Raw genomic sequence first — 22,286 nt, forward strand, 5'->3', positions numbered from 1 at the left:
TTCCTGGGCTGTAAATTTTCTTTATTCTTTGTTCTTTAATATGATGGCTGCTTTCTTGTGCGACTCCATGTTATAGAAAAATAGCATTTAAAGTGTTGGCGATGTAAGCATGTTACAGCCTACACACAATATAAAAATTTGCGCTTTAGAAACAGTAGCCTCAATTTGTCAATCACATTATAACGAATTTGTATTAACAAAACGTGCGTTGTAGCAGAATGACCTGTATCACTTTCACGATTGTCCTTTTGAAGAAATCATTCTTAAATTTCCAACCACTAAGCAATACTGCTCATTCATCAATGAATTCTCTGTTTCCCCTACAACTCCTTTACACAGTTCATATTTCAAATATCCTGATCAACCCTCATCCCATGCATTTATCTCAATAACTGCATGTATTCTGATAAACTCTTCCCATGCATGCACCCTGCATGTAATATTCCAAAAATTCCCTGGATGAGGGTAAGGTTCCAGTGGATTGGAAAAACACTCTTATTCACGCATCCTGATAACTCTCCCCATACACACATTCTAATCAACTCTCCAATGCACCCAGCCTGCTTGCTATGATGAGTCCATTTCCAAACGTAGGGGTTTGCAGGGAGGAGAAAACTCAGTGGGATTCAAGAATATGGAACTCTGAAGGAATGAGTGAAAAATTGACAAGGAACTTGGAGGATGAGTGAGAAAGAAATGCAATATGAGGGAAAGGAAGGAAGGATAGATAATATTATTTACATTTATTGATAATATATCTCTTTTTTTTCTATTGTAAACAGAACAAGGGATGGTATAGAGCAAAAATTAATAAGACAGACGAAGAAGGTCTGATATCTAGAAATAATCTACGTGAGCGTGAGGCCATTCGAGTTGACCCAAACCTCAGTCTGATGCCGTAAGTACCTTTTCCAATTGTTAAAATGGATTTGGCCAACAGAAATCTCCCCTGTCATTCTTCCAATAGTACCATGTAATGGTTAACAGTGCCTCAGTTTCTCATGTCATCCAAAAGATTAAATCTCTACCAGTGCAGTTATTCCTCAGGATAGAAGCAGCAGTTTAGGTTATGTGCTCAGATTTTGTATTGGGAATTAAACACATGACCCCTGGCTCAGAGACATGACTGCTGCACCTGAGCTTAGACTGGGTTCTATAAATAACAATGACAGAAGGCCCACACGATGTAAATGAGGCCTTACCTCAAAAAATGATCAATAACAATTTACTTTTTATTAAATCAGATTGGCTCATTAGACAGCTCTACCATCTCCGAGAATGCACTGGTATACATTGGAAATGACAATAGTTTACCCTGTTACCCTGTTTATCAGAATGCATGTGCTGTCACTATTTGGATATACCTCATTTAAGCCCAGACCAAAAGAACATTGGCAGAGATATGAAATAATGAAGGGTTAGGAGGTGTACATTGACTTATTACTGGAGTTTCACACCTGCACACATCCTTCTGCTGGAATTAAGTTGTTTATTCAACCAGAACAACATTGAGAGCAGTGACCATATAATCGTATCTTGAAATAAGACGAAGCAATCACAGTTGACATCAAAGAGGTTCAGAGGCCTGCAAAGCCAGAATGGTCCTCAGGCTTGGTCCTCAGTTTAAGATCACTGATCTCAGGTGTGTCCATGGGCAAAATTTTAATTCAAAATCCATCCACTCTCACTTTGTAAAATTAAGTCCCAATGGCTTTAGACAGTACAATCAGCATCAGTGTTCGATGGCTAGATAGAAAGTACATCAATTCCTGGTAAATTGGCAGTGGGGTAGGTCTTGACTTTGAGATAACAGAAATAAATCAATGGAATTAAGAATTGAAAGTGACAGTTTATTATTTGTTATTTTGCATTATCACAAAGTCGACTTTGACCTTGATGCCTTCATCTATCAAAGTCCCCCATGGTTGAATAGCTTGTCATAGTTTGGGCTTAAATGTGAATATTTGAGTGAGGTGTTCAAAGCCATCAATGCGATGGAACACCTGAGTCTATGGCTTCAGGAGAAGTGAGCAAAGTATAGCCAAAAAGAATTAATGTGTGGGCACGAGGTTGGGAAGATCGGGGTTTTGAAACATTATTCGCTGGGTTTAGGTGGGCAGAGGGAGCTAAATCTGTTGCCTGAGGGGAGAAAATGTCACGGAAATGCCTTGAGTAACTTGCTCATATTTGTTCTTTCTTTACTCTTCATGAGATGGTTCCATGGGAAGATCAGTGGGGAAGATGCAGTGAGGGTGCTCCAGCCTACTGAGGATGGCCTGTTCTTGGTACGAGAATCCATTCGACATCCTGGTGACTATGTGCTGTGTGTCAGCACAAAAGAGGAAGTCAGTCACTACCGTGTCATTTACAAAGACAACAAACTAACTATCGATGAAGAAAACTATTTTTTCAACCTTATTGAACTTATTGAGGTGAGTAACCCAATTTCTGTTTGTCCCAACCTTCTGTATTGTATGATGTCTGGTTATAAAAGGCAGGCTAACTGAGATCAAAGTGTAAAAAAATCATACTGCCTTGTGAGGGAAACAATTCCGCAATTACACTCCAGGACATTTTCTAAATAGACTTGCTTCATACATTAGTCTGAGTAGAGAATCTTGGCAGGCTGACCAATAAGGGAAATTATTACAGTCAAGGCTGATCCAGTCATCACAAGTGAGAATTTTCCAACTGGGAGCTATATTTGACAATCAGGAATAGGATCCCAGACAATGGAGTGAGATGTAATAACCCTTATTCCAACCCAGTTGTGACTAGCTGGTTAACATTGGACATCAAACCTTGGACTTGTGTAATCAACTGATGTCAGTGCCAGGCTTCCAAATCACTGGAATCCCAGGGAAACGCCTGACGATGTTCTTTCAACAAATATCAGCAAATTTTAGCTTACAAAACTCTGAAACTGGAAATATTTAAGGAGTGAATTTCCTTGGAATGTTCTATTTCCTTGGAAATGTCTGCTGAAGTTGCTGTGATGGACAAGGAGAACTCCAGTGTCATTGAGGAACACTCTGATTTCCTTCTCATCCCTTGTGCAGTTTGAGTATCAGAACCAATTAACCCTTTATTCCTTTCCCTGAAATTTGAAGCTGATTCAAATGGAGAAGTGCTGTGATCTTTCTTGATTCGCACAACCAAACTGTCAGAGTTCGGTTTGCACCCTTGCCATAATCAGTCTTGAATGGTATTTGTCAATTAAGCAACTATCCAGAGGGGACACTCCACAAATATCCCCCTTTCTGAATGATGGAGGAGCCCAGCACATCAGCGTATAAGACAAGGTTGGAGCACTTGCAACAATCTTCAGCCACAAGTGCAATGTGGATGATTCATCTTGGTCTTCAGCCAATTTGATTTGTTCTTTTGGAATATTGTGTGCAATTCTGGTCTCCCTCCTATCGGAAGGATGTTGTGAAACTTGAAAGGGTTCAGAGAAGATTTATAAGGATGTTGCCAGGGTTGAGGATTTGAGCTGTAGAGAGAGGCTGAATAAGCTTGGGCTGTTTTAGATTAGATTAGATTAGATTACTTACAGTGTGGAAACAGGCCCTTCGGCCCAACAAGTCCACACCGCCCCGCCGAAGCGCAACCCACCCATACCCCTACATTTACCCCTTACCTAACACTACGGGCAATTTAGCATGGCCAATTTACCTGACCTGCACATCTTTGGACTGTGGGAGAAAACCGGAGCACCCGGAGGAAACCCACGCAGACACGGGGAGAATGTGCAAACTCCACACAGACAGTCGCCTGAGGCGGGAATTGAACCCGGGTCTCTGGCGCTGTGAGGCAGCAGTGCTAACCACTGTGCCACCGTGCCGCCCAAAATGGGCATGATGAAGGGTTTGCACAAAGGTTTTCCCTGGAGCGTCGGAGGCTGAGGGGTGACCTTAGAGAGGTTTATAAAACCATGAGGGACATGGATAAGTTAAATAGGCAAGGTCTTTTCCCTGGGGTAGGAAGGTCCAGAACTAGAGGGCATAGGTTAAGGGTGAGAGGGGAAAGATATAAAAGGGACCTAAGTTGCAACTTTTTCATGCCGAGGCTGGTGCATGTATGGAATGAGCTGCCAGAGGAAGTGGTGGAGGCTGGTACAATTACATCATTTAAAAGATATCTGCATGGGTATATGAATAGGAATGGTTTGGAAGTATATGGGCTAAGTACTGGCTAATGGGACTGGGTTAGGTTAGGATATCTGGTCGGCATGGATGACTTGACGGAGAGTCTGTTTCTGTGCTTTCCATCTCTGTGACTCTGCAATATCAATAAATGGCTGGGAGCATTGGATACTGCAAAGGCTATGGATCCTAATGACACTCCAGCAAGACAGGGGTCCCCAATTTACAAACATCCAACTTACAAATACTTGTTCTTATGAACTTGTTCTTATGAACAGGAGTGTAATTTTAAATATCCAACATAAAAACTTTTCTTGTTCTTACAAATGGCTGTTTTATCTTTTTCTGTATCACGTTCTGACATGGGTACAAATCAATTTTCAAGCAGATTCAGGAATGGAATTCATTCAGAATCTGGGAACTGCCTGTAGTACTTAAGACTTGTGGTTTAGAGCAAACGGAGCCTCAAGCCAAGTTGTTCCAGTACAGCTACAACACTAGGACCTACCCAACAATATGGACAGTTGCTAGGTATTTCCTTTCCACAAAAAACAGGATGAATCTATTCCAGCCAATTACTATCCATCAGTTTTGTCTGTTTATTTAGCAAATGCGGATCCATGAGTACACATATGGCCTCCTCACTTGTTGAGTTTAAGCTGATTTTTCCGCCACAAATTCTGTGGTTGGGACAATACGTAACACTGCTTGTGACTCTTCACAAATGTTTCGGGGGTTTGTATCAAGGGGAAGGCAATGGCCTAATTGTATTATTGCTAGATTATTAATTCAGCTAACATTCTGGGGATGTGGATTCAAATCCCACCATGGCAAATGGAGAATTTGAATTCAGTAAAGAATCTGAAATTAAGGGTCTAATGTTAACCATGCAACCATTGTCAATTGTTAGAAAGCCCATCTGGTTCTCTAATCTCCTTTAGAGAAGGAAATCTACCAGCCTTACTGGTCTGGCCTACTTGTGAGTCCAGACCCATAGCAATGTGGTTGACTGTTAACAACCCTCTGGGCAATTAGGGACGGACAATAAATGCTCATCCAGCCATAGATGCCAACGTCCCATGAGTGAATAAAAAATATTGTACTGTGGGTCCTCATGGTGGAGGTTGGCTACATAAGGCCCTATTCAGCCCTAAATCTGTTTAGAAAGGACCACTTTTGCCATGCTTCATTCAAAACCTGCCATTCGACAGACTAGACTGTCAGAAGGTACTTGTTAGTGATTCCCTTGTTTTTCATTGATCCAGAGGATGTCTAACTGGAAGATCTTGCTCAGGGAGGTTGTTCCATACAGATTGTTGAGGTGGAAGGCAGGCAGGAGATGGCTGGTATGGGTCATCATGGAATGGGTCAGTGTGGTGCAGCCAAATGGTTTCAACCAGCTTGTGGTTGTTTTTGTCAGTTGGCGGCTGTGTGAGGGTTTGATGTTTGTGAGGGTAGGAATAGTCCACTGCCATCACTTTGCAAGTTACTATTAACTAGAAACTGAACTGGACTAACCATATGAACAAAAGCAGCTCAGACTAATAGTCACAGAGTCCTTTGGTCCAACTTGTCCGCACCAACCAGATATCCCAACCTGATCTAGTCCCATTTGCCAGCAATTGGCCCATATTTCCTCTAAACCCTAACTATTCATATACCCAACCAGATATTATAATATCTTTTAAATATTGAAATTGGACCAGCTTCCACCCCCTCCTCTGGCAGCTGGTTCCATACACATGCCTTCACAAGTCAGGAATGTGGTGGAATACTCTCCACTGGATGAGTACAGCTCCAACAGCTCTTAAGAAGCTGGGCACCATCCAAAACAAAGCAAACTGGTAGGCACCCTACACACCACGTTAAACATCTATTCCCTGCACCACTTAGCAGTGGGTGCCATCAACAAGATGCACTGCAGCAACACATCAAGGCTTCTTTTGACAGTTCCATCCAAACCCATGACCTCTAGCAATGAGAAGGACAAGGGAAGCACTTGCATGGGTGCACCACCATCTGTGCATTCACCTCTGAGTTGCATGCCATCCTGCTTTGAAATTATGTTGCTGTTCTTCACTATCACTGGGTCAAAAACCTGGACCTGTCTTTCTAACAGCACTGTGGGTCAACCTGCACTATAAGTGATTCAAGAAGGTGGCTCACCACCACTTTCTCAAGGGCAATTAGGCATTGGCAACAATTGTTGATCCAGCCAATAATGCCCAAGTGCTGCAAAAGAATTAAGAAAAGGAAGACTTGACACATGCTAAGGTCTAAACAGTGGTATGAAAGCACAAGTCTTTCCATTACACCTATGTATAACCACGGTCTCCATATAGATATGCCACTTTGCCCACACACTCACATCAGTCAACATGACATGTGATGTCTGTCTTGGGGAATTCCTTCTTACACACTCTCGACACAATGAGCAGTATGGAGAACAATTGAACCCAATCAGAATTGCTCTGATTGGAATGGTTCAGTTATAAAAGATGGCCTTGTACCAGGTCAAGTCAGTCTATCAGCTCAAAAATATCCCAGTGCTAGTTCCTGGTCATAAAGTGGCCTTTAGAGCCCAGTAATTTTGTCTTAACTCTAGCTACATGTGGGCCTCAAACAGAAACTATTGGCCTTGGTACTGCTTCCAGCTCTGACCCCTAGCCCTGCCCTCAGACCCTGGCCCCCAATGTTAGTATACAGTGGGCCCCTTGCAGCCATAGTTCCTGGTTGTTTATTCCTGATGGTCTCCCTGTGCCAAGCCCTGGTGACTGCGAGGTCTTTGACCTTTAAGGACCACAGTAAGCTGTCGCTTTGCACTCTGCTAAATTCCTGCTGAAGTTTGCTTTTTGCCTCCTTGGCACCATTTTTACTGCTTGGACCAAGAAAACATTTGGTCAATTAAGAAACAAAATATGGGTCTAATTATGTCACAGCTCAACCATCTGTACCCAGAGCATAGCAGAGGAATAATAAATTTGGTATAAGTATTACCATTTAATAACTAATCTGATCCAAATTTATTATTGTGATACTTCAGTAAGTTACTTTGTAAATTGACTCAAAATCCTGGGATTCTTTATACTATAATGATCTGGGTCTAAACTAGGGTTTCCAAATTTAAGGGTAGTATTCTTTCGCATACATTCCACTATTTCTTTGTTTTGCAAAGCTTGAATAAGGTAAATTATTCATTCATTTTTATTTATTTTATTCATTTACAGGTGGACATCACTGGCTAGATCAGCATTTATTGCCCAGAGAGCAGTTAAGAATCAACCAATTCAAACTTATTATACCTCTGATGGTATAAGTGGTTGAGAAGTTTAGCTGTCTGACAGTAAGCAGAGAGTGGGGATAAAAGGGTCCTTCTCAGAATGGCAGCCAGTGACAAGTGGTGTTCCACAAGGCTCAATGATGGGACCACAACTTTTCATTTTATACATTAATGATCTAGATGAAGGAACTGAGGGCATTCTGGCTAAGTTGGCAGATGCTACAAAGACAGATAGAGGGACAGGTAGCATTGAGGACGTGGGGAGGCTGCAGAAGGATTTGGACAGGTTAGGAGAGTTGTCAAAGAAGTGACAGTTGGAGGACAACACGGGAAAATGTGAGGTCATGCACGTTGGTAGAAGGAAAGAGGCATGGACTATTTTCTGAATGGGGAGAAAATTCAGAAATCTGAAGTGCAAGGAGACGTGGGAGATCTAGTTCGGTATTCTCTCAAGGTAAACTTACAGGTTGAGTTGGTAGTTAGGAAGGCAAATGCAATGATGGCACTTATTTTGAGGGGACTTGAATATAAAAGCAGGGATGTACTTCTGAAGCTCTGTAAGGCTGTGGTCAGACCACATTTGGAATATTGTATGCAGTTTTGGGCCCCATTTTCTCAGGAAGGATGTACTGGCCCTGGATCGTGTTCAGAGGAGATTCACAAGTATGGTTCCAGGAATGAAAAGCTTAACATGTGAGGACTGTTTGAGGACTCTAGGTTTATCCTCGATGGAGTATAGAAGGATGAGGGGGGATCATAATTAAAACGTATTGAATGGACTGGACAGAGTAGATGTTGGGAAGATGTTTCCATTGGTGGGAGAGACTAGGACCTGAGGGCATAGCCTTAGAGTAAAGGGAAGACCTGTGATTTTGGAGAAGATGTGTAGCTCAGGTTGTGGATCAGGTTGTAAGTTTGCTCTCAGACATATCATCACCATGCTAGGTAACATCATCAGTGAGCCTCCGATGAAGCGCTGGTGTTCTGTCCCACTTACTATTTATGTGTCTTGGTCTGTTGTGGTGGGTGATATCACTTCTAGTTTGTTTTCTGAGAGGTTGGTAAATGGAACCCAAATTGATTTGTTTGTTCATGGAGTTCCGGTTTGAATGCCCGGCCTCCAGGAATTCCCACACATCTTTGTTTAGCCTGACCCAGGATGGACATATTGTTCCAGTCAAACTGTTGTCCCTCTTTGTCTCTGTGTATGGATACCGGTGATAATTGGTCATGTCTTTTGGTGGCTAGTTGGTGCTCATGCATCCTGGTGGCTAGTTTTTTTGCCCATCTGTCTGATATAATGTTTGTTGCGGTTCTTGCAGGGTATTCTATATATAATGTTCCTTCTGTGGGTGGTTGGCACAGGGTCCTTTAAATTCATCAGGAGCTGTTTCAGTTTGGTGGAAGGTTTGTGGGCTACTATGATACCTAGGGGCTGGAGTATTCTGGTCGTCATCTCCGAGCTGTCTTTAATGTATGTCAGGGTGGCTAGAGTCGCTAGGTGTGTTGTGTCTTCCTTTTCATACCTGTTGTGCAGGAATCAGCAGACTGCGCTTATTGGGTACTCACTTCTGAATACGTTGTACAGGTATTTTTCCTTGGCTTCTCTTAGTCCTGGGTGTTGCAGTGTGTTGTGGCTCATTTAAATAATGTCCTGATGTAGCTCCGTTTGAGAGTGTTGGGAGGTTGCTCCTGTACCCTAATCGCAGATACCAACCTCACTTACCAACAGGTGGCAATGGATCAGACTCCACAGCTAGAAAACTGCATTACAGCATCCTGAGAAAGCTTCACAAGAAATTAACAAGACAGACTTCCATTTCTATGGATTACCAAAGGCACATGGACAAAGGGCCTCACTCAGACCCATAGTCTCACTTCCCGGTACACCAACATACAGACTAGCAAAGGAATCGCAATGCAAACGGAAACACCTGTTAGAAGACGCAACCCATTTCATCCTTTCAACCCAGGAATTCACCAAGATAGATGATGATGAAGTTATGGTTTTCTTTGATGTGACGGCCTTATTCACATCAATAAACATCACCCTAGCCAAAGAAACACCGGCCTCACTGCCAGACAAACCAAGGACACAAACACCTGACAGCACCAACTCCATCAGCAAGGACAGCACCTTCATACTAGTAAACCTGTGCCTCACAACCCACTTCACTTTCAACAACAAGATCTGCAAACAAATCAATGGGATGCCTATAGGATCACCAATATTAGGACTCTTTGCAGAAGCAGTAATGCAGAGGTGAGAACAAACAGCCCTTCCCACGATCTAGCCCAAGCTTTGGCTCCACTAGTTGAATGATACCTTTGTCATCACGAAATGGAACAAATTGGAAGAAACCCACAAACACATAAAAACCATCCTTACTGGTATAAAATTCACCAAAGAGGAAGAGAACAACAACAGATTGCCCTTCCTAGACGTCATGGTAGAATGCAAAGCCATTGGAGAGCTACAGACCAGCATTTGCAGGAAAGCCACACACACACTGACCAGATACTCAACTACAGGAGCAATCATCCCAACAGGACATTATTTAACTGAACCATGATACACTGCAGCACCCAGAAACTAAGAGAAGCTGAGGAAAAAACACCTGTACAATGTATTCAGGAACAATGGGTACCTGATAAGTGCAGTCCACCAATTTCTGCACAATAGACTTAAACAGGAAAACACAACATGCCCAGAAACTCTAGCCACCCTGACATACATTAAAGACATCTCGGAACTGACGACCAGACTACTCTTAACCCCTGGACATCATGGTAGCCCACAAACCTACCACCACACTGAAACCCACTGAATTTAAAGGACCCCATACCAACAACTAGCAGAACAAACATCATATGCAAAATACCCAAGGACTGCAACAAACATTACATCAGACAGGCTGGCAGGAAACTAGCCACCAGGATACATGAGCACCAACTAGCCACCAAAAGACATGACCAATTATTACCAGTACCCAAACACAGAGAAGAAGAGGGACAACAGTTCAACTGGAATAATATGTCCATCCTGGGTCAAGCTAAGCAAAGACACATGAGAATTCCTAGAGGCTGGGCATTCCAACCGGAACTCCATGAACAAACAAATCAATTTGGGTTCCATTTACCAACCTCTCAGAAAAAGAACTAGAAGTGATATCACCCACCACAACAGACCAAGACACATAAATAGTAAGTGGGACAAAACATCAGCGCTTCGTCGGAGGCTCACTGATGATGTTACCTAGCATGGTGATGATATGTCTGAGAACAAATCTACCAGCTCAGCAAGCAAACCTACAACCTGAAAGGAAGGATGGTTTAGAATGGAGATAAAGAGAAACCTTTACAGCCAGAGAGAGTGGTGAATCTATGGGACTCATTGCCACAGAAGGCTGTGGAGTCCAGGCCACTGGGTATTTTTAAGACTGAGATTGTTACGTTATTGTATTTCAAGGGGATCAAGGATTACAGGGAGAAAGCAGGACAAAGGGGTTGAGAAGCATATCAGCCATGACTGAATGATGAAACAGATTAGATGGGCTGAATGGCCCAATTTCTGCTCCCATGTCTTACGGTCTTATAATGGGAACCTGTATTTTATTTCTTAATTGACCATTGCTGTGGGTCTGGAGTCACAAGTAATCCAAACTGGATAAGGACAGCAGATTTCCTCCTCCAAGAACATGAGTGAAGCAGACAGTTTTTTTTAACATGGTTACCTGGTTACCATTGGGCTAGCTTCTTATGTCATTTGCATTGAATTTAAATGTCATCAACTGCCATGGTGGGATTTGGACTTGTGTCCCCAGAATGTTAATCTGCTTTGGATTATGAGCGAAATGACATTCCTATCACCTCAGTTGGTGGTTAATATCAAGCTTGGGTTTTAAAAATCCATCAGCTGTAGGAGCAGTGAAGATGGGTGGAGGTGATGCAGCTGTCTCCGGTGAATCTTGATTTCAAAACTGGGGGTAGGATGGCAAACAAGTCGTACGATAAACTTGAAGCTTTAGACAAGCAATTCAGGAACCTTCACAGAGGCAAAGAGAGTAATAATAATCTGTAAGAGAGTAGACCAGAAGGTGGTGTAATGAAAGGTGTGATTGGAAGCTAGAGGTTAAAGAAGGGTCATGTGTCAGAAGATGGCCTTTTCCTTGTACTGTTTCTGGGGAACAAGAAAAATGATGGAAAACCCTCCTCAATTATGAGATGAATGTTCACATTTTGAACAGAATTTAACTTAGCAGAGTGTTAAGCGCTTTGGAAGGTAAAATAAACTTGTCTTGAGAGAGAAGTGGACCCATGTGTTTGGAAAGACCCACTTTTTGGTAAAACCAAATTCAGAATGTCGATGAATTGTTGCAAGTGTTGCTCGGGTAACTTACTGACTGTGTAATATTGAATTTGGACAACAGCAACAAAATGAAAATTGTGAAAATACTTCCCCATTTACTGCTTAAATTCAAATCAATTCTGTAGCAAATAGAGAGAAATGCAAGTGAAAGACATTCAATGTTTGCAGCTTTTCTATTAAACTGTTGCTGCAATTTGAAATTACTGAGTTTGCAAACACATTTTATCAGCGTCCCCAAGAAGGCCATACCTCCCCACCCATATTTACAATCTTCACTTCATCAAACATTGAAAAAAGTGTTGTTTAAGGTTTTTTTTATTAGAAGATAATTATCAATCCCTGCTTTAGTCACTGAGAGTGTAATGGAAACTTTACGGGTCTCAGAGTTTAAAGAAATGGGAAGTGTTTCTACGGCATTGTTAAACAAAGTAACACACAGGAAGTTTAAAAATAGTCCAGAGATCTATTGTGAACTGGGGGGGAGCTGATATTAATACACTGGGTGCTCTGGGATGTGATAAAGGAAATGTTCTTCTAACAGATGTTTCACAGCTGACATAGCAGAATGGAAAAGTTATCGCATGGGAGAATTGCTAAAAATATATTATTTACTGCTGTGCTTGTCAAGTCTACATATATGTGTTACAGACTGTTAATTGTTATATACATTATTTAGTTGTAAATGGAGGCATTGAGCAAGGAACTTATCATGAATCCATTATAAAACATTGGATCAGCTCCAACTAGAGAGCAGTGTTCCATTCTGGGCACCGCTCATTAAGAAGGATTTCTAGGCCGTAGAAAGGGTACAAAGATTATTTACAGGAGTGGTTTCAGCTACGAGTAACTTCAGTTATCGGGATAGAGTGGGAAAATTGGGATTGTTCAGGGTGGAAAAGGGAGGGTTATCAGGAGATGCGACATAAGTGTCAAAATCTTGAGTAGACCAGACAAAGCAGAAAGGGATCCCATTGGTGAAAGGAGGAGAAAGAGAGGACTGCAGATGCGGGAGATCAGAGTCGAGAATGTGGTGCTTGAAAAGCACAGCAGGTCAGGCAGCATCCGAGGAGCAGGAAAATCGACGTTTCGGGCATAAGCTGATGAAGGGCTTCAGCCCGAAACGTCGATTTTCCTGCTCCTCAAATGCTGCCTGACCTACTGTGCTTTCCCATTGGTGAAGGGGTCAAGAAACAAAGACACTGATGTATGGTGAATGGCAAAATAATCAATGACAACATGAGGACAAGTCTTCCTATACAACAATGGTTAGGATCTGAAATGCACTCCCTGAGATAATGGTGAAGGCAAATATAATGTTGGTGTTCAAAAAGGAATTTGATAAATACTTGAAGAGGAAAATAGACTTGCAGGGATATGGAAAAGGGCAGAGGAATGGGGCAAGATGAATGTGTTAGTGCTCTGCAATAGCCAGACAGCAGAGTTAGAGAACGTTCTCTAATGTGATCCAATCATTAGGGAATTTTACAAATGGTGGGCTGCTAACAGACACCTAAGTTATATACCTAAAGGACCTATTTAATGCCACTTTTATTGAGCAATTAAAATCTTATTGACATTGGGACAACTTCTTGTGGACTGGCCACGGAAAGTGCAGGGTTACAAGGATATAGTAGCAGGGAGGGAGAGGGGGCGGATCTGGGTAGGATATTCTTTGGAGGGTCGGTGTTGACTCGATGGGCTGAATGGCCTGTTTCTACACTGTTGGGATTCCATGATAAAACAGACATGGTGAACTGAATGGCCTTGGTCTAAGCAAATACCAGCGTTGTCTGAGTTTGAAATTAGTCTGGAAACTGGAGCAAGGGATTTTCTCTCCTACTTCCTGGAAGCCCTGGTTATGGCTAAGGTACAATTTCATGGTCAATTTCTGGTGTGTTTCCAAGCACTGCCCATGGGGTTCCATCCCTGCCTTAAGTACAGCCATCACATTGTGAACTGTGATTCTTTATTCCTCTGGAAATAACCAGCTAGTGGATCATTATGAGCCAAATGTACAGGTTTGTATGTACCCTAGAACTGAAGTGTCAAGTTGGTCTTCTCTACATCAGGAAGACCAAATGTAAACTTAGGGAATAGCTTGCTGAGCATCTTAGCCGGGCCCGCAGGGGCCAACCAGACCTCCCAGTCACCGCCCATTTTAATTCCCTTTCCCACTCCCTTTCCGACATGACGATTCTTGGACGCCTCCATTGCCACAACGAACCAAACTGTAAATTGGAGAACACGTCATCTTCTACCTGGGGCAGCCTACAGCCCAGAGGACTCAACATTGAGTTCTCCAATTTCAAATAACCTCCCTCCCCATTCCCCTAATCCCTTCCCGGCATCTCCCCCTCCCTTCCTGCCATCAACCGGATTTATTCCTCCCACTGACCAACCAGGTCGTACCCTCTACCTGTCTTCACCTAGCCCCACTTCACCACCCTGCCTCCGCCAGCCCCTTTATTTGCAACTCCCCCTAAACCCACCCCGATTCCTGAAGAAGGGTCACACCCGAAAAGTCGACTTCTCTACCTCCTGATGCTGCCTGGCTTGCTTTATCTTCCAGCCTTCTGCTTGTCTAAGTTGGTGTGTGAGCAGGATCTTGCCTGATTACAAAGAGGAGGGAAGAATGTGTGGTCAATTTCAAATTTGGCATTTAGGTATAACCTAGCAGTGTGGTCGGTCACCCACTAGAGAAACAACTTACTTTTCATTTTCAATTCCACTTTTGCGTCCAGATGGCAAAATATACAAGATAAAATCAAGCTCTTTCTTTGTATGTTGCGCTAAATTTAGTTTAAATGCAAGCTAGAAATGAAAGATTGAGAAAACGATACAAATTGAAAATGGTCTTTGGATCTCACATAATTTAGGCCCCAAAAATATCTGGCAGAAGTGGAACCCCTAGCCACCAAGAATGTCTGCTACTCTTAACATGGGTTTGTAAAACCATTACACACTTAGCTCATGATACAAAATTTGTGTGTGTATGTGGGAACAAGAGTAGGAGTGGCTCATCCTGACCCTTGAGACTGCTCTGCGATTCAGTAGGTCTCAGAGAACCTGTTTCTGGATTACTGGTGCTGGAAAAGCACAGCAGTTCAGGCAGCATCTGAGGAGCAGTAAAATCGACGTTTTGGGCAAAAGTCCTTCATCCGGACCGAAACGTCGATTTTACTGTTCCTCGGGTGCTGCCTGAACTGCTGTGCTTTTCCAGCATCACTAATCCAGAATCTGGTTTCCAGCATCTGCAGTCATTGTTTTTACCTTACAGAACCTGTGAATTAACCCCAACAACCTGGCCTTAGTTCCATAACTCTTCATAGCCATATGTAATAGAAGTCGAACAATTATAACAGTAAACATTTCAATTGATCTACTCTGCACAGCTTTTGGGAGAGGGACTGCAGATGGCAGCGGTAGGAAGAATCACCAGAAGTAAAGATGTCCTATTGCAATCAGATAGTTAACAGTAGCAGTTTGAATGGGCAACTCAGTTGAACGTGATGTTTACATGCATAGAAATCATCATTTTTTACATGTTGTATGCTGATCTAATGGAAAGATTTCAACATGTAGACAACTGAATGATTGGTTTAACCTGATGTAGACTGTGAAGCTAAACTGTCAACCCTGTTCAATAGAGTCTAGAGTAAAGAAACATGGCAGATGCATAGTCAAACACAATGGTAAAGAAATCATAGTTTACTGAGAAACAAGGGGAAAACAGACATGTTACAGAGAAACATTTATGTTTCAAACCCTAGGAGCATTTTTTTAATGTAGTCAGTTATTAGATTTGAACATTTATTAGACTGAAAATATATTTACATTTTGTATAAAATAGATCGTACAAAAGTTTTTAAAATGTCACTTTTCTAGCATTTGAGCCATGGCTTTGATGAAAGGGTTATTTGCCTTTTGTTTTCATTAAGTATTGAGTATTTTAATTAAAAGATAAGTCACCATAGTCCTACTAAGGAGACCACAGCACTGCTGTCTCATTGGAGAGAGACAATTGGTGGGGGTTTAACCTGAGGGTCACCACACCTCAGGCGATGGGGGATGTTTGAGAAGGATAGCCTTTCACAGTAATGTCAGCTGGCGTGGGAATTGAACTCATGCTGTTGGCAGTAAACTGACTGTCTGTCCAACTGAACTTACCAGCCTGATTATTTTAATTAATCCATTGTTCAACTGAGTTTCTCATAAATGGATGTTGAAGAGCCTTGATGATGGCTGGGTTGTAATGACTAATGCAGAGAGGAAGGGCCCAGGATGCTCTCTGTTGAGTTGATTGATCCAGTCCAGATGGCGATCTGGTTAATGCACTTGGCCACACTGTTGTTGGGTCTGGGAAAGGGAAGAAACTGCACTTGAGGTTCCCACCCCTGGTCACAATCCATAGCAGCTCTGTATGTTTGCAGATGTTGTATGAGCACAAGGTTAGCTCCAGATGGGTAATAACCCAGGGGTGAATACTCAACCAACATTGCGGGACCACACCTGAATCATAGATGCCCTGACAGGGGTAGCAATGGGCTCCTGCCGACATATGTTTGCACCACCAACTGACCAGGACTGCCAAGTCAAACTGTAATCCAGATAAGAGATAGCTCAGCACTTGAAGTTTTGAGTAAAACTCTGAGGAATATTCTCTGAAAATATAATGAAGAGGCAAAATTTTAAGTGAGCTGCCTGACTGATTTTAATAAAAGTCATGATTCAGACTCTGGTTATGGAGAGGATGCGCTCTGTGTTCGGCCCATAAAAGAGATGGATTTGTGACAATGCAAATTGTGCAAGGGAAATGGCTGTAGGGGTACCTTATTCCACATCCTTAGTCTGTTGACCTTTAATGTTTAGTGAATAAATACACATCATTTTTTTCCTTACTTTTAAAGGAGCATAATAAGTGATGATACTTCTCATGCACCAAACTATTGGTTTGGTGAGAGAGTACATTGCTTTAAAAGCTGGGATCACTACTGTCCACATGCTAATCATTGTGACTGCTGACCTACAGAGGATAAATATCTTGACAAGGTAGCTAGCAAGCCTGTGAGTAGAGCATCACAAGTCTAAATCTGTGCTTTTTTTTTTGTCTTTTTAACATTATATTTAGCATTATATGAAAGATGCATGTGGACTTATCACCAGATTAACCAAACCCAAACTTAAGGAAGGCACAAAGTCAGCTGCAGAGGAGCTCTCGAAAAGTAAGTACCTCAAACTGAGCATGCTCTGATGAATATCTGTGACACCGCCCCGCACAGTTGCTGGCGCTTTTATTCCATTCTGTATTGTGAATGATGACACCCACTCTGCCTCAACCTGGAAAGCACAAACGAGTGAGTCTCCATTTTGGATCTGTAATAAACAGCGTGTCGAATTCATTTGCTTTGATCCTTCACAAATTTTAGAAACAGTGTCTCCCACAGGACAGATTTTTGTCTTTTTTTTAAATCCTGCCTCTATAGGAGGTTTCCACCAGTTCATTCAATACTGACTCTCACTGGGCACAGCCAGACAGGCATTGACTCTCGCTGGATGGAGAACAAACACTGATTCTCACTGGGCACGGTTTAACACACACTGACTCTCACTGGAAACAGATCAATAGGCACTGACTCTCACTGGGCACAGATCAATAGGCACTGACTCTCACTGGGCACGGTTTAACACACACTGACTCTCACTGGGAACAGATCAATAGGCACTGACTCTCACTGGGAACAGATCAATAGGCACTGACTCTCACTGGGCACAGATCAATAGGCACTGACTCTCACTGGGCACAGATCAATAGGCACTGACTCTCACTGGGCACGGTTTAACACACACTGACTCTCACTGGGCACAGATCAATAGGCACTGACTCTCACTGGGCACAGATCAATAGGCACTGACTCTCACTGGGCACAGATCAATAGGCACTGACTCTCACTGGGCACGGTTTAACACACACTGACTCTCACTGGGCACAGATCAATAGGCACTGACTCTCACTGGGAACAGATCAATAGGCACTGACTCTCACTGGGCACGGTTTAACACACACTGACTCTCACTGGGCACAGATCAATAGGCACTGACTCTCACTGGGAACAGATCAATAGGCACTGACTCTCACTGGGCACGGTTTAACACACAGTGACTCTCACTGGGCACAGATCAATAGGCACTGACTCTCACTGGGCACAGATCAATAGGCACTGACTCTCACTGGGCACGGTTTAACACACAGTGACTCTCACTGGGCACAGATCAATAGGCACTGACTCTCACTGGGCACAGATCAATAGGCACTGACTCTCACTGGGCACAGATCAATAGGCACTGACTCTCACTGGGCACGGTTTAACACACACTGACTCTCACTGGGCACAGATCAATAGGCACTGACTCTCACTGGGAACAGATCAATAGGCACTGACTCTCACTGGGCACGGTTTAACACACAGTGACTCTCACTGGGCACAGATCAATAGGCACTGACTCTCACTGGGCACAGATCAATAGGCACTGACTCTCACTGGGCACAGATCAATAGGCACTGACTCTCACTGGGCACGGTTTAACACACACTGACTCTCACTGGGCACAGATCAATAGGCACTGACTCTCACTGGGAACAGATCAATAGGCACTGACTCTCACTGGGCACGGTTTAACACACACTGACTCTCACTGGGAACAGATCAATAGGCACTGACTCTCACTGGGAACAGATCAATAGGCACTGACTCTCACTGGGCACGGTTTAACACTCACTGACTCTCACTGGGCACAGATCAATAGGCACTGACTCTCACTGGGCACGGTTTAACACACACTGGCTCTCACTGGGAACAGATCAATAGGCACTGACTCTCACTGGGCACAGATCAATAGGCACTGACTCTCACTGGGCACGGTTTAACACACACTGACTCTCACTGGGAACAGATCAATAGGCACTGACTCTCACTGGGAACAGATCAATAGGCACTGACTCTCACTGGGCACGGTTTAACACACACTGACTCTCACTGGGCACAGATCAATAGGCACTGACTCTCACTGGGAACAGATCAATAGGCACTGACTCTCACTGGGCACGGTTTAACACACAGTGACTCTCACTGGGCACAGATCAATAGGCACTGACTCTCACTGGGCACAGATCAATAGGCACTGACTCTCACTGGGCACGGTTTAACACACACTGACTCTCACTGGGCACAGATCAATAGGCACTGACTCTCACTGGGCACAGATCAATAGGCACTGACTCTCACTGGGCACGGTTTAACACACACTGACTCTCACTGGGCACAGATCAATAGGCACTGACTCTCACTGGGAACAGATCAATAGGCACTGACTCTCACTGGGCACGGTTTAACACACAGTGACTCTCACTGGGCACAGATCAATAGGCACTGACTCTCACTGGGCACAGATCAATAGGCACTGACTCTCACTGGGCACAGATCAATAGGCACTGACTCTCACTGGGCACGGTTTAACACACACTGACTCTCACTGGGCACAGATCAATAGGCACTGACTCTCACTGGGAACAGATCAATAGGCACTGACTCTCACTGGGCACGGTTTAACACACACTGACTCTCACTGGGAACAGATCAATAGGCACTGACTCTCACTGGGAACAGATCAATAGGCACTGACTCTCACTGGGCACGGTTTAACACTCACTGACTCTCACTGGGCACAGATCAATAGGCACTGACTCTCACTGGGCACGGTTTAACACACACTGACTCTCACTGAGAACAGATCAATAGGCACTGACTCTCACTGGGCACAGATCAATAGGCACTGACTCTCACTGGGCACGGTTTAACACACACTGACTCTCACTGGGCACAGATCAATAGGCACTGACTCTCACTGGGCACGGTTTAACACACACTGACTCTCACTGGGAACAGATCAATAGGCACTGACTCTCACTGGGCACAGATCAATAGGCACTGACTCTCACTGGGCACGGTTTAACACACAGTGACTCTCACTGGGCACAGATCAATAGGCACTGACTCTCACTGGGCACAGATCAATAGGCACTGACTCTCACTGGGCACGGTTTAACACACACTGACTCTCACTGGGAACAGATCAATAGGCACTGACTCTCACTGGGCACAGATCAATAGGCACTGACTCTCACTGGGCACGGTTTAACACACACTGACTCTCACTGGGAACAGATCAATAGGCACTGACTCTCACTGGGCACAGATCAATAGGCACTGACTCTCACTGGGCACGGTTTAACACACACTGACTCTCACTGGGAACAGATCAATAGGCACTGACTCTCACTGGGCACAGATCAATAGGCACTGACTCTCACTGGGAACAGATCAATAGGCACTGACTCTCACTGGGCACGGTTTAACACACACTGACTCTCACTGGGCACAGATCAATAGGCACTGACTCTCACTGGGAACAGATCAATAGGCACTGACTCTCACTGGGCACGGTTTAACACACAGTGACTCTCACTGGGCATAGATCAATAGGCACTGACTCTCCCTGGGAACAGATCAATAGGCACTGACTCTCACTGGGCACGGTTTAACACACACTGACTCTCACTGGGCACAGATCAATAGGCACTGACTCTCACTGGGCACGGTTTAACACACACTGACTCTCACTGGGAACAGATCAATAGGCACTGACTCTCACTGGGCACGGTTTAACACACACTGACTCTCACTGGGCACAGATCAATAGGCACTGACTCTCACTGGGCACAGATCAATAGGCACTGACTCTCACTGGGCACAGATCAATAGGCACTGACTCTCACTGGGCACGGTTTAACACACACTGACTCTCACTGGGAACAGATCAATAGGCACTGACTCTCACTGGGCACAGATCAATAGGCACTGACTCTCACTGGGCACGGTTTAACACACACTGACTCTCACTGGGCACAGATCAATAGGCACTGACTCTCACTGGGAACAGATCAATAGGCACTGATTCTCACTGGGCACGGTTTAACACACACTGACTCTCACTGGGCACAGATCAATAGGCACTGACTCTCACTGGGAACAGATCAATAGGCACTGACTCTCACTGGGCACAGTCAGGCAGATACTGACTGTCACTGGGCAAAGATCAATAAACACTAATTCTCAATGGGCACAGTTCAACAGGCATCGACTCTCGATGGGCATAATTCAACAGAAATTGACTCTTGATGGGCACAGTTCAACATGCGCTGACTCTTACTTGCCAAGTTCAACAGACACTGGCTGCCCAGTGATGACTGGAATCACTTGCAAATGCTTTATAGTACAACTCATCGGATAGTTGTTTGGAGTTGTATCGAGGGTCACAGGGAAGTTGGTTCTGTTTTGGTTTTTGTTTATTGCCAGGGTACTGAGGTCAGTTGAGAATTCCAAACTGAATCTCAGTTGAGGTCAGCTGACAGCAAAGATTGGGGTTGGTCATTGGACTCAGATTAATATGATTCATTATCATAAGCCCATGTGGTGCATTATTGTCACACTGAATGCGATAAATATTTTCTGTTATTGACTGTGTTCCTTGTTCTTTTCAGCTGGCTGGGTACTCAACATGCAACAACTAACATTGGGAGAACAGATAGGGGAAGGGGAATTTGGAGGTGGGTGTTTAATGAAATCATTTCTAATCTTTTTGTTGTTTATTTGTGAAGAGGTTTTCCACTTACTCAGGCAGACGGTATTAGTGCCTGGAAAACAGGACATTTCCTCATTTCAAGCAACTAATGTCACCATACTTATAACTCAGTGCCAAGTGGATTTGAGACGCAGTAGAACTCAAACGTCCCTAATGGTCACTCCCAGACACAGGTTGTATACAGATTAAAGCTCTCTGTGTTCTCTCATACCAATTACTCCCAATCACAGATTAGATGGAGAGTAAACATCCTTGATATTTTCCATCAAACACTCCCAGGTCAGGTATAGCATGGTTTAAATAGAGTTTAGATTAGATTGGCACAAATTCCTGTACCATTCTAATCTAGACTCTGATTTCCAGCATCTGCAGTCCTCACTTTTGCCATGGTTTAAGTACAGACTGAAGCTCTCTCTAAAAATGAAGCATATCAAATGGGAGCAGGTGTAGGCCATTTGGCTTTCAAGCTGGCTGTGCCACTCATTATGATCATGGCTGATCATCCAAGTCAATAGCCTGTTCTGCTCTTCTCCCATCTTCTTTGATCCTTTTACGCCCAAGTGGTATATCCTACTCCTTCAAATCCACACTGGTGCATCAACTTTCTGTATCCCAGTCTCAAGTGTCCCCCCCTCCCTCATTGTATCACTTTGACAAGTTTTCCAATTTCTGCACAAATTGTCCTTGGAAGTCTGTGCCTCAGTTTCAAATATTGGGAGCTCATGTTAAACGGAAGGGGGTTTCTTTGCCCTAGGTACATATCCATTACAAACCTCCCCACATAGAGGACTTT

At 43.6% G+C, this 22,286-nt stretch overlaps 1 protein-coding gene across 6 annotated transcripts in view; it reads left to right on the top strand.

The window, feature by feature from the left end:
• The window catches only part of matk (megakaryocyte-associated tyrosine kinase), a 71,660-nt gene that overhangs the window by 27,895 nt on the left and 21,479 nt on the right, over positions 1–22,286 (top strand). For all 6 annotated transcript variants that reach the window (XM_072593886.1, XM_072593888.1, XM_072593885.1 and 3 more), the window contains 4 exons: positions 783–898; positions 2,213–2,432; positions 16,923–17,016; positions 21,393–21,458. In XM_072593886.1, the coding sequence (XP_072449987.1) occupies positions 783–898; positions 2,213–2,432; positions 16,923–17,016; positions 21,393–21,458 (496 nt within the window). The remainder of the gene's footprint in view (positions 1–782; positions 899–2,212; positions 2,433–16,922; positions 17,017–21,392; positions 21,459–22,286) is intronic.

Source organism: Chiloscyllium punctatum, chromosome 24, assembly GCF_047496795.1.
Source record: "Chiloscyllium punctatum isolate Juve2018m chromosome 24, sChiPun1.3, whole genome shotgun sequence".
NCBI classification, from domain to species: domain Eukaryota; kingdom Metazoa; phylum Chordata; class Chondrichthyes; order Orectolobiformes; family Hemiscylliidae; genus Chiloscyllium; species Chiloscyllium punctatum.